The sequence below is a fragment of the Liolophura sinensis genome, chromosome 1, assembly GCF_032854445.1.
Source record: "Liolophura sinensis isolate JHLJ2023 chromosome 1, CUHK_Ljap_v2, whole genome shotgun sequence".
Taxonomy (NCBI): Eukaryota; Metazoa; Mollusca; class Polyplacophora; order Chitonida; family Chitonidae; genus Liolophura; species Liolophura sinensis.
Window position 1 is genome coordinate 41,464,963 of NC_088295.1, and position 12,991 is coordinate 41,477,953.

Genomic DNA, 12,991 nt, shown 5'->3' on the forward strand with positions numbered 1-12,991 from the left:
CAAGATCAATAGGGTAATTGGGTCGTTGATTCAATTCCACTAAAGCCCACAACTATTTCAATTCAATAAAGCACGTTTTCCCAGTATCCAAGAGTGGCTACATTGAGGCTCCAAGATGTAACAACTGTCTGTTGGCCATTAGGACATCACGTGACAATCTCACGTGTTTCTAACAAACTCTGTTTCACCACTTAACTATGAAACTGTCACAGTTAGTTGAGAAAGCTGAGTTTTCCAAAGTAACATCCCGCAGTTCCAAGATATGAATTCACTCTGGCGAAAATATTGTCTGAAATGGCCAAGTAAATTTTTAACTTTTACTTGGAGTTTAACGGTGTGTAAACGGTATTTTGCAGGTTCGTGAGCGTGGGTGCATATTATACTTACTAGTGTCTTTCATACACTTAGAAAGGCAATGAATTGGCCGTTATTTTGTATCAGCAATTCCATTTAGGGCAGGAGCCCGTTCCTGATAAGGTTATCGTAGGCTAAGTTCCTGCCCTTGTCGTCTATAGCTCACAGCCGAAAGGCCCCCAACTAGTAAGATCGCAAGCTAGAATCCAACTGGCGAGGAGCGACAGTTTACTCCGGTCACTCCAATATTTGTCTTCCAAAAACCTGATCATATCAGTGAAAAGTGAAACAGTAAAGGCGTTAATTATCAAACAAATGAATATATATGTAGCTTAAATTGTAACTTCTCCGACCGTACGCGGGAAGGTCTACCAGCAACCTGCGGATGGTCGTGAGTTTCCCCCGGGCTCTGTCCGGTTTCCTGCCACCACAATGCTGGTCGCATTATTCTTTAAATATTCTTGAGTACGACGTAAAACACCAATCAAATAAATAAATAAATCGTAACGAACATGGCAAACACATGTCTAAGATATACGTACACGTGGCGTGGTTACAACCAACTGACGATGAGGTTTGTGGAACGGGACTTTGCAGTCATGGTTACAATTTGCTGCCTCAACCGTGCTAAATGTGTATCTTCAACAACCACAGTATACCTCCTGATCTTGTAATGCACTTGGCTAGAGTGTTTGGTACGATTTGTTTAATTTAGTGGAGATAAGTGCAATAAGCAGTGGAGAAACCAAAAACCACTGAAAACCAAAAATTAAGCAATATTGCACAGATTTATGACTTCACAACGTTTAACCATCTTGGAGCGTTCGGTAAACGGCCTGCAATTCGAATGGTCGTAAATTCATGGTCGCAACTATAAACACACACGCCGTTTGCTGCAGGTAGGTTATATCGGTGATACCCAGACAAAGGCGAAGAGCAGTAACAGTTGTCACATTTAGACCGCCCTACCCCTTTAACCACGTGTAACCTACTATATACGTTTTCAAAGAGTAATAACTAAAGGAATATTGAAGAAATAGTCCTTTTTTAAGTTCTAACGTTGAGTAAGTCGTCTAATGATAGAAGAAATTTTGTAAATGGAATAATACAATGGCGTGGGCGGATGGATTACGATCAAGGCAGGATCTGAAATTAAATCTGGAACTCAATTTATACAGTCTTTTTATAGTAGTGGGTTCGATTAATTTCCTTAAGGTTTAGACATGTCTTGTCTTCTTTGATTGTTTTGTCTGTGGCGATGGGATTCCTGTCTATTTTGCCTCCTCTAGGAAATTGATTTATTTAAATGGCCATCTATGAGAAGGCGTTTAAAGAGCAGTCTTGTTAAATGCACATCGGTCCTCTCGATTTAAACTTGAATTATAAGGTAATCAAAAACAACATGGAAGAGCTTTTTATGTGGTATTGGTCTAGTGATCAATTAGCATTGTATGCTGAACCAGGTGCAGGTTTTCTCACTAACCTGATTGGGCCAGTCAGAAGCGCTCTTTGATGGTGTTGACCAGACCAATCAATACCAGAGACACTGATCTCGCCGTAGTTGTTTTGTAAGCACACACAGATGGAGCAGTATATGTGGTTAAAATGATTGGAATGCTTCAAGGTACTCGTTAAGTCGGAAAAACACACCTGCCGGCCGATGAAATTGTGATGTTTCCGTCTTCATCACTATAATAATAGCAATATTTCTCAATATTTCACCAAATGAAAATACTTTAAATGCTCCATTATGCTTGAAAAAAAATCCATGATATCACGGACAGTCTTAAATATGGAGATACGCGATGTACGGCAGCGCGGTATTATCATGTTTCTGCACATGCATTGGGCATGTGCAGAAACAATCAAAACAGGAAACACTGAGGAACGCGAAAAGAACTGCAAGCTTTGTCATCTTGAAACATTCACATCTGTTCCCTAAAATTAATATGGTTTAGTTATTTAGAAATACTACTTTCTTTAAAGGGGAAGAAAATTTAAATATCAATCAAATGCCATTGAAAAGAGTATGCTTTTCCTCGAGGGTGCATGCCATAAACAAAATTCTAATATGTACCTCAAGTTGATAAATTATAAATAAAGTCAGCGCCAAAACTCCATTTTGCCTAAGAGCTAGTCCTGAAGTCTTTTGTGTTAGGAGGAGAATAGCCGTCGGAAACCGCCGATGTGCAGTTCGTACATTTCCGGTAGAACTCTTCTTCCCTGAAGGTAGCGAACAGTACAGTTCGTTTTCCGCTTGACGATCTGGAAACCGGAATGTTGGACGTAGGTTCCGAGTTTACACTAACAAGCCGGCAGTTTTAACGACTTTCATTGGCTGAGAGGAAACACACACCCCAGCATAAAGTTGTTAAAGATGGAGGACGCGATGGACTCAGCGATTGATGCCAGCTTTGCCATTTTCAGGCTTTACGTGTATGGCGAGGAAAAATGGCAAAATTATGCAGCAGGCACCACCAGATAGAAGAAATGTTCTCTTTTCAGCCTATAGTGTCATGTTTTTAAGTATTCCTCTCCTTTAATGAATCACTGATAGTGAAACAATGCAACGCTGATGTAGCAAAGCCGATCTAGCCGAGGTAACGACGCCTGCATCATGTGTTATGTGTTACAATTAACTACTTGATAATATTTGCCTAAATCACGTTTCATTCATCCTCTATCCCAGATTCGTACAACCTTTAGCCTACTTGATAATATTTGCCTAAATCACGTTTCAGGCATCCTCCATCCCAGATTCACCTAACCTTATTTGAAAACAACTTTATTTATTTGGAAATTTATGTCAAGCAGCAGTAAGATGTACATCTCAGTGAGGGCCTGGGTTTTATGTTGGCCCCTTTAACCACAACAAGTATAAAGATTATAGTTTTAGTAGCATAGCATTTATCCTTTTGTCCCCCCCCCCCCCCAAAAAAAAAATGAGTATGAAAAACTGAATTTTAAGTCAATACAATTATATTGACGGCTGCAGCCTTTTGTCATGGAGTTTGTCATGTATACTTACCGTTAGTTGGTTTCCTCCACCCATTTTGTTCGGTTTCCCCAACATTTTTGGGGAAACTTATATAATTTTGGGCTTAAGAATCCATTAATCACCATCCATTAAAATGACCCAGCGGAATAAAAATTATTGATTTTCGCATTGAACAAAAATCGAATAAATAAAAAAATAAAATACATTTTGCGCTTACGTATATTAATGTTTTGTGGAGTCTCGTTTCACTGGAGATCTTGCTTAACTGTATAAATGTTTCAGGGACTTTTGTTTGCAGCGAGATCGTTACTTAAGTGTGTACTAATGTTTTGGGGATTTGTTTTTGCAGTGGAGATCGTTGCCTCGGCCAGTATGGCAGGTATGGGGGTGAGTTTCTTACAGGCGTATCTCACCTATCAGCTGGGTCATATCATCACTTACTGGATTACTCTAGTCGTCGGCGTCGGCTCCGTCCTACTCCTCTCCTTAGCTGCACATCAACACGAATTCTTCAGTGACCAGCCCTCCTAGTGGCACTCTTCCAATTCCTCATGTGTAAGTATAAAGTTACGTAAATATATCAAGGCAGAGAGAGAGTGAGGTTTCTGGATTTGCCTGCTTTGGGCCAAATATGGTGAAAGTATTTTTTATTAGTGGTTTACACGCCGCTCAGGAAGCTGGTCCTGGCTGAGAGGTCAACTGCCAAGACACACGAGGTGTGGGTTCAACCCCGGTCTTGGACAGGGAATTTGTGGTTTTACCCGTTTTACTGTGTATGAGGCCTTGGTTATAATAAGTAGATACGCCCTTATGAATGTTGCCCTACCTATCATTCGCTGAAGACAACTTATCTTCCACCAATATAGTGTGAACATCGGTTACATTTTAAGGGTATCACTATCGGGGAGTAAAGATGAGAAGCAACTGGCTTGTTAACTCTCAGATCAGCGATAGGCCTTACATATGATCAAACAAAGACACATGAAGATTTTTGAATAAGTTCAATACATATATTTTAACAAAATAGACAAACAATACAAGTGACAATAATATACAAAATAATACAATTTAAAGTATCTTACGGCGTTCAAATCCGGATGAAATATTCAAGCAAGTCAGTCCACGTAAATAATGAATCCACAGTTAAGATGAATTGCCTAATAGCACAAAGAGACAATGAGCAATACCATCTCTAAAATGACGAAACACAAGCTCACAGAGTTCTGCGTGCAGAAAATGGAGTACAGATGACGAATGCCGAATGGCATGACAGCCGATATATCTCCAAACTCAGCAAAATCCTTCACCGTGAATGACAGTAAATATGATTGCTTTCAAATGGACTTGAGTAAATAACTGTTCACAATGTGCCGGCTATAACGCAAAAAATGGAAACATGTAGGTCAGACGATGACTCAAGAAGAAATAAAAAAAATATAATACAATGTTTAAAGGCGGAGTTCGTAACATACATGGAAAAGTTGGTCAGCAGCTTGCCAAACGTCAGTGGTTTACCCGGGGGAATCCATTGTCCTCCAGTCATAAAACTGACGGCTGTCGTATAAATGATGAATTCTTGGTTGTGGCGTTTATAGGGTACCTTTTGCAGAACAATGGCAACCAGGGTCAAAGTTGAAGTAATTCAATGCTCGATTAATACGTTACCAACGCTGTCTAAATCTGACCACTGACTGTTTGTCTGAATACTTGCGTGTCGTGTTAAAACTTAAATAATATATTGGTACCCAGGGCAATTTATTTATTTATTTGATTGGTGTTTTACGTTGTACTCAAGAATATTTCGCTTATACGACGACGGCCGGCATTATGGTGGGTGGAAACGGTGCACAGCCCGGGGGAAACCCACGCCCATCCGCAGGTTGTTGACAGACCTTCCAACGTACGACGAGTACCCAGGGCAAGCGTACAATGATATTCACCCATACAGGGCCTTTATGAAATATGTAAGTCATCAAGAATAATCTCACTGCCGGTGCGTTGTCTAAGGTACATCTTCCACACAACGTTGTCTGGTGTTTTCGGCATGATACTTCAGTGGCGGCGGGGCCTCCGTGGCTCAGTCGGTTAAAGCGCTAGCGCAGCGTAATGACCCAGGAGTCTCTCACCAATGCGGTCGCTGTGAGTTCAAGTCCAGCTCATGCTGGCGGCCGTACGTGAGAAGGTCTGCCAGCAACCTGCGGATGGTCGCGGGTTTCCCCCGGGCTCTGCCCGGTTTCCACCCACCATAATGCTGGCCGCCGTCGTATAAGTGAAATATTCTTGAGTACGGCGTAAAACACCAATCAAAAAAAAAAAAAAATCAGTGGCGGCAGTACTTTGATGGCATCGACTCGCCCTGCCACAGGAAGACACAATATATGTGCACACACCTAATAACTCCTCGTCGTCATATGACTGAAAAATTGTTAAGTACGACGTAAAACCCCAAGCATAAATACATACATAACAACATTTATTGTCAGCGTGTCAAAGCATATGTGTACAATGCAGTCCGTTTGTTTTGACTAACCTAAGCTTAAGATTAGGATATGCTGTCGTCACGCGTATAGGCCGAAAGGAGGCAATGAACGCCTTTCTAGCCTGAGGTCTGTTCTTAAATTCGGGAAGAAGAAGCGAGAGAATCTCAAAATAGACACCAGAACCTAACCACAAATGTTACAGGCATGGTTTAAGGAGAAATCAATCCCGTCCACAGGACGTTCGCAATTTTCCTTTCATCGTTTACACAACGAAAACTCCTTCAAATATACTACACGAAATTTTACATTAAAATTGCCTGACTGTCAGACAACTAATGCCTTAGGGGAAAGTTGATGTGAGTAGGTTAGAACGTATGAGATAAAAAATTATGTATTTATATAGTATTAGCCGAGGAGTAAGGACAATAAGTATACATTGGTTGGCTTTAACACGAGGTCATTGATGGTAAAATTAAAGTTAATCGATGTTTACTTACTAGGACAGGCAGGAGTACATGTACATTTTCTATTATGTATTCTGTATGCTTCCGGTCGTAGGCTGTTTGCTCGATCCCCGCTTTAATATATCTACAAAGATTTTATCAACTTGTTTATAATACATCAGAGATGAAAAATGACCAAGCTTAGATATCTCAGATTAATTAGTGATTAAAATTCCCGCGAGTTACATGTCTAAGCTGGCTAACTAGGTCATGACCTAGTTTGTCTGGTCCGGCCGTTCGTGAGAAGGTCTGTCAGCAGCCTGCAGATGGTGGTGAGTTTCCTCCGGGCTGTGCCCGGTTTCCTCTCACCATAATCCTGGCCGCTGTCGTATAAGTGAAATATTCTTGAGTACGGCATAAAACACCAATAAAATAAATAAATAAATAAATAAATAGTTTGTCTGGTTTGTCTGTTTCGATATTGGCTTGACAGCCTGTATCCTTTTCTCCAACCTTCTTATGACGTAGCGCGTTTATGAATCTAATACATTCTGTATTCAGTTATACTATGCGTGATAGCCGAGAGATAGCAACGATTGGTGTTGGCGAAGACGATGTCTCTAACTCAAACGGTTGGGCATTTCGCTCTGGGTTTGATGAGAAACAACATCCTAATCTGATGAACTTGTGATAGCTTACTTGAGTTCATTCTGTCTCTACCAGTAGAGAATCAACGCCAGTTGGCTGTAAGCTACATGTATATGTATTCTCTTCGCACACAAAAAGGAATTTTCGTTTATTCAATTCTTAGGTCCATCTCCACCCATAAACCTGAGCATTGCTGGAGGCCATATCCAGTGATATATTCTTGAATAACAGTGAAAAAACACACCAGTATTCAGGATCAATGTAGTGGCCGACTCGAAGTCCACGACCATAGGTCAGAGGGTTTGTCAGGTATAGGCTTCCCTGGTGGGGGCGGTGATGCATCCCAGGCGTATAACAACCCTGATGGGGCTGAAAAAGGGTCGAGTCAGCCATTAAAGACCAATCAAATAGATCAATAAATATAAATCTATTTCTCTTGCGTGTTCTTTTCACGCTACTATTCTGTTGTCGTCATCATGATTTTGCGCGGGCCTAACAGTGTATCAGGTAATTATAAGGTAATTTCTGGGAAGATATTTATGCTGTGAGCAAATAGCTTCAATACATTTCTAGCTATTAACATACAGTCAATGAACTAATGGGTGATGAAGAAATGTTCGACCTAAATACTTTAGTATGTCTACTGTGATATATTTATGTCCAGCATTACGGTAAGAGTTCATTCTAAACTAGAAATGTACCTACTGCCTCTGCTGAGATTACATCTCTAATGTACTTGATCGCCATGCTTTTTACAACAGCGACGTCGAAAGCGAGGCTCGTGCAAACCTGTAAATAGTGCACTACTCAACCTAATCTGAGATGACTACTTTCACCTCATGTAAACAACTGCACTTGATGGCGAACGTACCGAAGTTTTGAGTAGTGCGCTATTTACAGGTTTACGTGGGTATTATTATCATCTCCGCCCGTGCTCAAGTTGAACCGTAGCGATTTAAATATATTTACAAACTTACCACTTGATTTTACATACCAGAATTCAGAGGGGATACAACAATTGTTATCGTGGGTTCCTCACTGTGAGGCATAAGCTGATATTTAAGATTTTTACCATACCTGGTTGATTAGACTGCAGTGACATCTTTTTTCTCATATGCTGTACGAAGAGCGGTGACCTCCTTTGCTTTTAGTGGTACAGAAATGCGACCGCTTGCCTTGGTATACACAATTACTTTTCATGCTGTCTTTCGTGGGCGCCGCCATGTTGATAACTCAATACACATTTGCTAATACGTGAGTAAATAGTTTTTTTTTTTTTTTTTGGATGTTATTTTGGATGTTTTTGATTACCATTGATACAGGTAAGTGCTTGATTTTTATACCATTGGTACAGACTTAGGCTCAAGGAATCAGAAAATACTTATTAAATATCTGATACACCTCTATCAACAATTATCCCCAAATTTGGTGGGGGGGGAGTGTTAACTACGCTGATGGCGCCAATCTATACACGAGCTTTGTCTCGGTACCGTAGGATCACGTCGAAAAGGCGCGTGATATCGAATGCTGTGAATTCCTTATCTGTGTATTAAGTCCGTCTATCAGGGGGCATAAGCGGCTGGATAGGCTCATGTATACGACTGTATATATACATATAAGAGGAATATTTACCCGTCACATTCAAGAAGAGATTATATATCATTCAGAATATCGAAATTACACCGTAACAAGGATTAAAATGTATCATGTATAACATGGCACTTGTGATAATGTGAAAGTGTTTTACCACACTAAATTACTGTCATTTTTTGACAAATGCCAATAAAGATAACAGAGACCACCTGGTGCATACAACGAACATAAATGACAAGATCGTGTGTAAACAGTTATTAATGGTGGTGTTACCTGTGTATGCAATTTTTCGAATAGTTGACGCGCAATCTCTTTACGTGTGAAGTAAGACACCCTATGAGTGTGAAGTCGATCGGATAAATGGTTGAGGAGAAAATCGGACGCCTTTACGGACGCATCTAACGTTCCTTGAAGACCGCTTGTCTCCATCAATATGTTCGTCATTCCAAGGTTTCATCAACCCTTTAAGCTGATTGCCATGGTGTAAGTGAAAAATTATTAAACAACAATCAAATGAATAAATAAATGATGTAAAAGAATTTTTGCTTCAGTATGGGTGTTAACAGCAACCAAATAAGTTAAAAATAAATAAAGGCCGAGTGACAAGCGTACTAGCACAGCACAATGACTCAGGAGCCTCTCACCAATGCGGTCGCTGTGAGTTCAACTCTGATTCTGGCTTCCTCTTCACTCTGCTGGTCGTGGGTTAAATAATGAATTGCGAAATATAGAGATAACACAAATCAAACTCGCACATTTCATATATAAGCATGGTGTGAATATGATGGTCATTCAATATCTCGAGCTTTTACATAGTATTCCCGCAAGAATATGTCACGTATAACTGCGGGCTGATTAGTGGATGTGTGGAACCTGGAAATAGCCGGAGGAAACCAGCTCACCTCATCATGTGTCCGACAAACTTCTTGAGGTAGTGATGCAGTAGCCACCAATGACACTGTTTTTGACCTGCGATAAGGGCTGATGGTCAGAATATTCTATAGGCATTCTATAGGGTTGCTCTGCGAGGCATTGTTGAGGTATGTTAGTATGGCAATTGAAGGGCATGTAGTGCAGTTATCGGTGAGCCTTAACTGGCCTGCCGTCGACAAGGTGCGCAGATCGACTTTCACACTTACACGGGTGACGGGACCGCCGTGACAGCATCTGCGTTGACACTTCCGCGTACATGAATACTTGCTGTGTTAAGACAGCTGTCGACACAATCAATTATTTGAACTATAGGTACCCTTATTTTCTCGATAGCGGAGATAGACGGGATAACATTTGTACATTATTGCATTAACCTACAGTCATGATTTTTTGCTAGTGTAAGAGAGAGTGTAGGCCTACAAGGTATCGCACTGATGTATAGCCATGCAAATTCGAAAGTACGCGAGGCAAAGAAGCAAATGACAATATTTTCACTCATGATATTAAGTGATAAAGCTAAATTTTGCTGTACCAGTTTTCAAAATGTAACAATATCTTACTTAAAGCAGAACGATTGTTTTTATTTCTCAAACTATGGAAGTACAGAGAGACGAATGGCGGACGTGTGTTTTTACTGCAAAAAATAATGCGTCAAGGTTATTCCATCAAACGCCTTCACTCTAAGTTTCCTAAGATGTACAATGAGTATAATTCTCTTGCAAGTAAATCTTAGTTTGCTCGACAACTAAAGGTAATTCCGGTTACACCGGGACTAGGGAGAGTATATCCATAATGCTGAATTAGATTGCAATATTCGATGTATTTATTTATTTATTTGATTGGTGTTTTACGCTATACCCAAGAATATTTCACTAATACAACGGCGGCCAGCATTATGGCGGGTGGAAACCGGGCCGAGCCCGGGGGAAACCTACGACCATCCGCAGGTTTCTGGCAGACCTTCCCACGTACGGCCGGAGATGAAGCCAGCATGAGCTGGACTTGACCTCACAGCGACCGCATTGGTGAGAGACTCCTGGGTCATTACGCTGCGCTAGCGCGCTAACCAACTGAGCCACGGAGGCCCCCAATATTCGATGTAAGAACACCGGCCCCAGTAGCACAGTTGGTTGAGCGTCCGCTTCGGGAGTGGTAGATCCAGTGTCAATCCTGGGTCGAGTCATACTCAAGACCTTAAAAGAGGAAGTTGTAACTTCTTCGCTTGGCGTTCAGCATGAAGGGGATAGTGCAACGACTGGTTGACCCGTTTCAGTATATTGGCTCGGGTGGGGTGAATTTCTTGCCTTCGGTAAGGCGTCTCAGCGAAGCAGAACTAGATAAAAGAGCTGTGAAAATGCACGTTACATGCGCCCTAAGGAATCCCTCGTCGTCACATGACTGAAAAAGTGTTAAGTACGACGTTAAACCCCAGGCACTCACTCACTCACTCTCTCGATGTAGGAACTGTTGCAATCAAAGAGCAACTGATGTACAGAGTTTCCTGTCTACAGCGTATATAACAATATGGTACACGATTTGAACACAGATTTCACTCATTCGCATGGAACATTCAAACATCATTGAAAACTGTTGAATGATTTTATGTGGATTCCGCTTTTATTGTGTATCTTATACAATTTCTTATTCCTTTGGTGCACGGTTTGTGTAAAACGTCATGTGGGGAATTTTTTGTGTAGCCGGTCAAATTTCGCATTGATTGCTTGGACAGATACAATTTTTGACTTCACTCCAGTATTGAGGGATATGGAAGCCGGTTAAGGTAATCATCGTATCATCGTTTTATCGCACAGTATCGCTTGTCAATGGTTCAAAATGCAAATGGGATGGGACGATGACACGATGCGATGGCACGAAGGGATGTGACGACGGCATTATGGTATTTTATTTCTAGTTTCACTTCCTGTGTGTCTCTGTTATGACGAAAGAAGAATATAAAAGCCACAGGCCATCGTACCCTTGTGTTCGTGCTTGGCATTAGCACAGAGTAGTGGCATCGCGTGATTAGCCACAGTATGCGTCAGGGCTGCAGTAGGTATACAATGGTAAAGCCTTCGTAGCAAACTGCGTCTCCAGTACTGTTATGTTAACCTTGCATACATGCAGAATAAAACGGCGAATGTTAGAAATGCCACGTGACAGTGATCCAACGGTTACATGATCAGTTAGCTTTGTAAAATGTATGTGTAGCAAAACATTGTTACTGCCTTTATAATTCAAACTTATATATTTTTCCTCTATCGCCCAAAACCATAATGCTCCGCTTGATAATGTATTCGATGTCTGCGTAAAACTTTCTCTTTTAATTTACTATGTTCCATGTGTTTTAATTAAGCGGCATATAGAAAAAAGGCCGATATTGCTGGAACATTTGACATTTACGGAGGAAAAATCTTGGGGATGCCTCAAACACCATTCTGTAATTAGAACCATACAGTGACATTAACCTTTGGGAGGGCACATTGACCACTAATGGAAACTTAGTTAATTGGCCTGGGGCTCGGTAATGGTCACATTATAGGAGCCGGTTTAAGTGGCTGCGACATATTGGCGGCCGTCGTTTACGGTTTACAGAGGATGCTCATGGGATTACAAAACCCGTACATTGGCTGTCCTCTCCTCGAAGCTGCGTCTGATCTACGCTAACGTCTGCTGGCAACGTGACGCCGCTTGCAGCGCTGTTGGTCTCTTGATTGTCGACCTTGTTTTTCTCTCCTTGAATTTATGTGAAAGTTTTGGAGCCCACAGCTTGAAATGCTTGGCGTGCGAAAAGAAAACATGATAAATGAAGGTTGCTAATGTTCTTACGGCATTGCCTCTCTATAGCGTGGTACTCCTAAACCATGGAACGGCCATCTGGTAGTGTTTGATGACATTGCTGCCAGCGTTAGTAATGCCAAAATCAGCTAGGTCAAATACATGATCCAAGACCAACATATTTACACAACAATCTGTTTGCGGAACATCAAAATTCGTTTTTTGTAATTTATTCCCGTCCCCTTAATGAATTCCAGACAAGTAATTAATTAAATGTCGAGAAAAAGGCCTATAGCTCAAGTAATCCATCAAAAGCTTCCTGTTAGTCTTTAAGCATAGATGTTTTGTATGTCTTTATTAACGACGTAAGGAGATCCATACAAAAGAGAAATTAAAGAGCTGTTGAAATCCCATGTACGGAATCGCATGTTTATAGAAAGTAAATTGGCTCCATTCATTTTCAGCTAGAAAAAAGAAATAAATGAATCTGATCTTCCTGTACGAAGTGATACGTAAAAAAATGCCAATGGTTTATTCTCAAAAGGAATGCGTAGTTTTTGCCTGTAATCCCAATATCAGCCTAACAAATATCCAAGTAGTTAACATATAGTTTATATTTCATTTACATATAAATTCATAAGGATCATGCATGATTCAAGATAATTCTTTGTCTTTGTTGATTTAAGCTGGTACACTATTCCTCAAGAGAATAAAAGAGGACATCATGAAGTTTTCTCTATATGGCCAATGAAAGGCTATATGTGTGA

At 40.8% G+C, this 12,991-nt stretch overlaps 1 protein-coding gene across 1 annotated transcript in view; it reads left to right on the forward strand.

Annotated features, from left to right (window-relative positions):
* The window catches only part of LOC135478613 (uncharacterized), a 38,796-nt gene that overhangs the window by 21,942 nt on the left and 3,863 nt on the right, over positions 1-12,991 (forward strand). The window contains exon 2 of the mRNA XM_064758636.1: positions 3,702-3,907. Coding sequence (XP_064614706.1) covers positions 3,904-3,907 — 4 coding nt within the window. The 5' untranslated portion in view covers positions 3,702-3,903. The remainder of the gene's footprint in view (positions 1-3,701; positions 3,908-12,991) is intronic.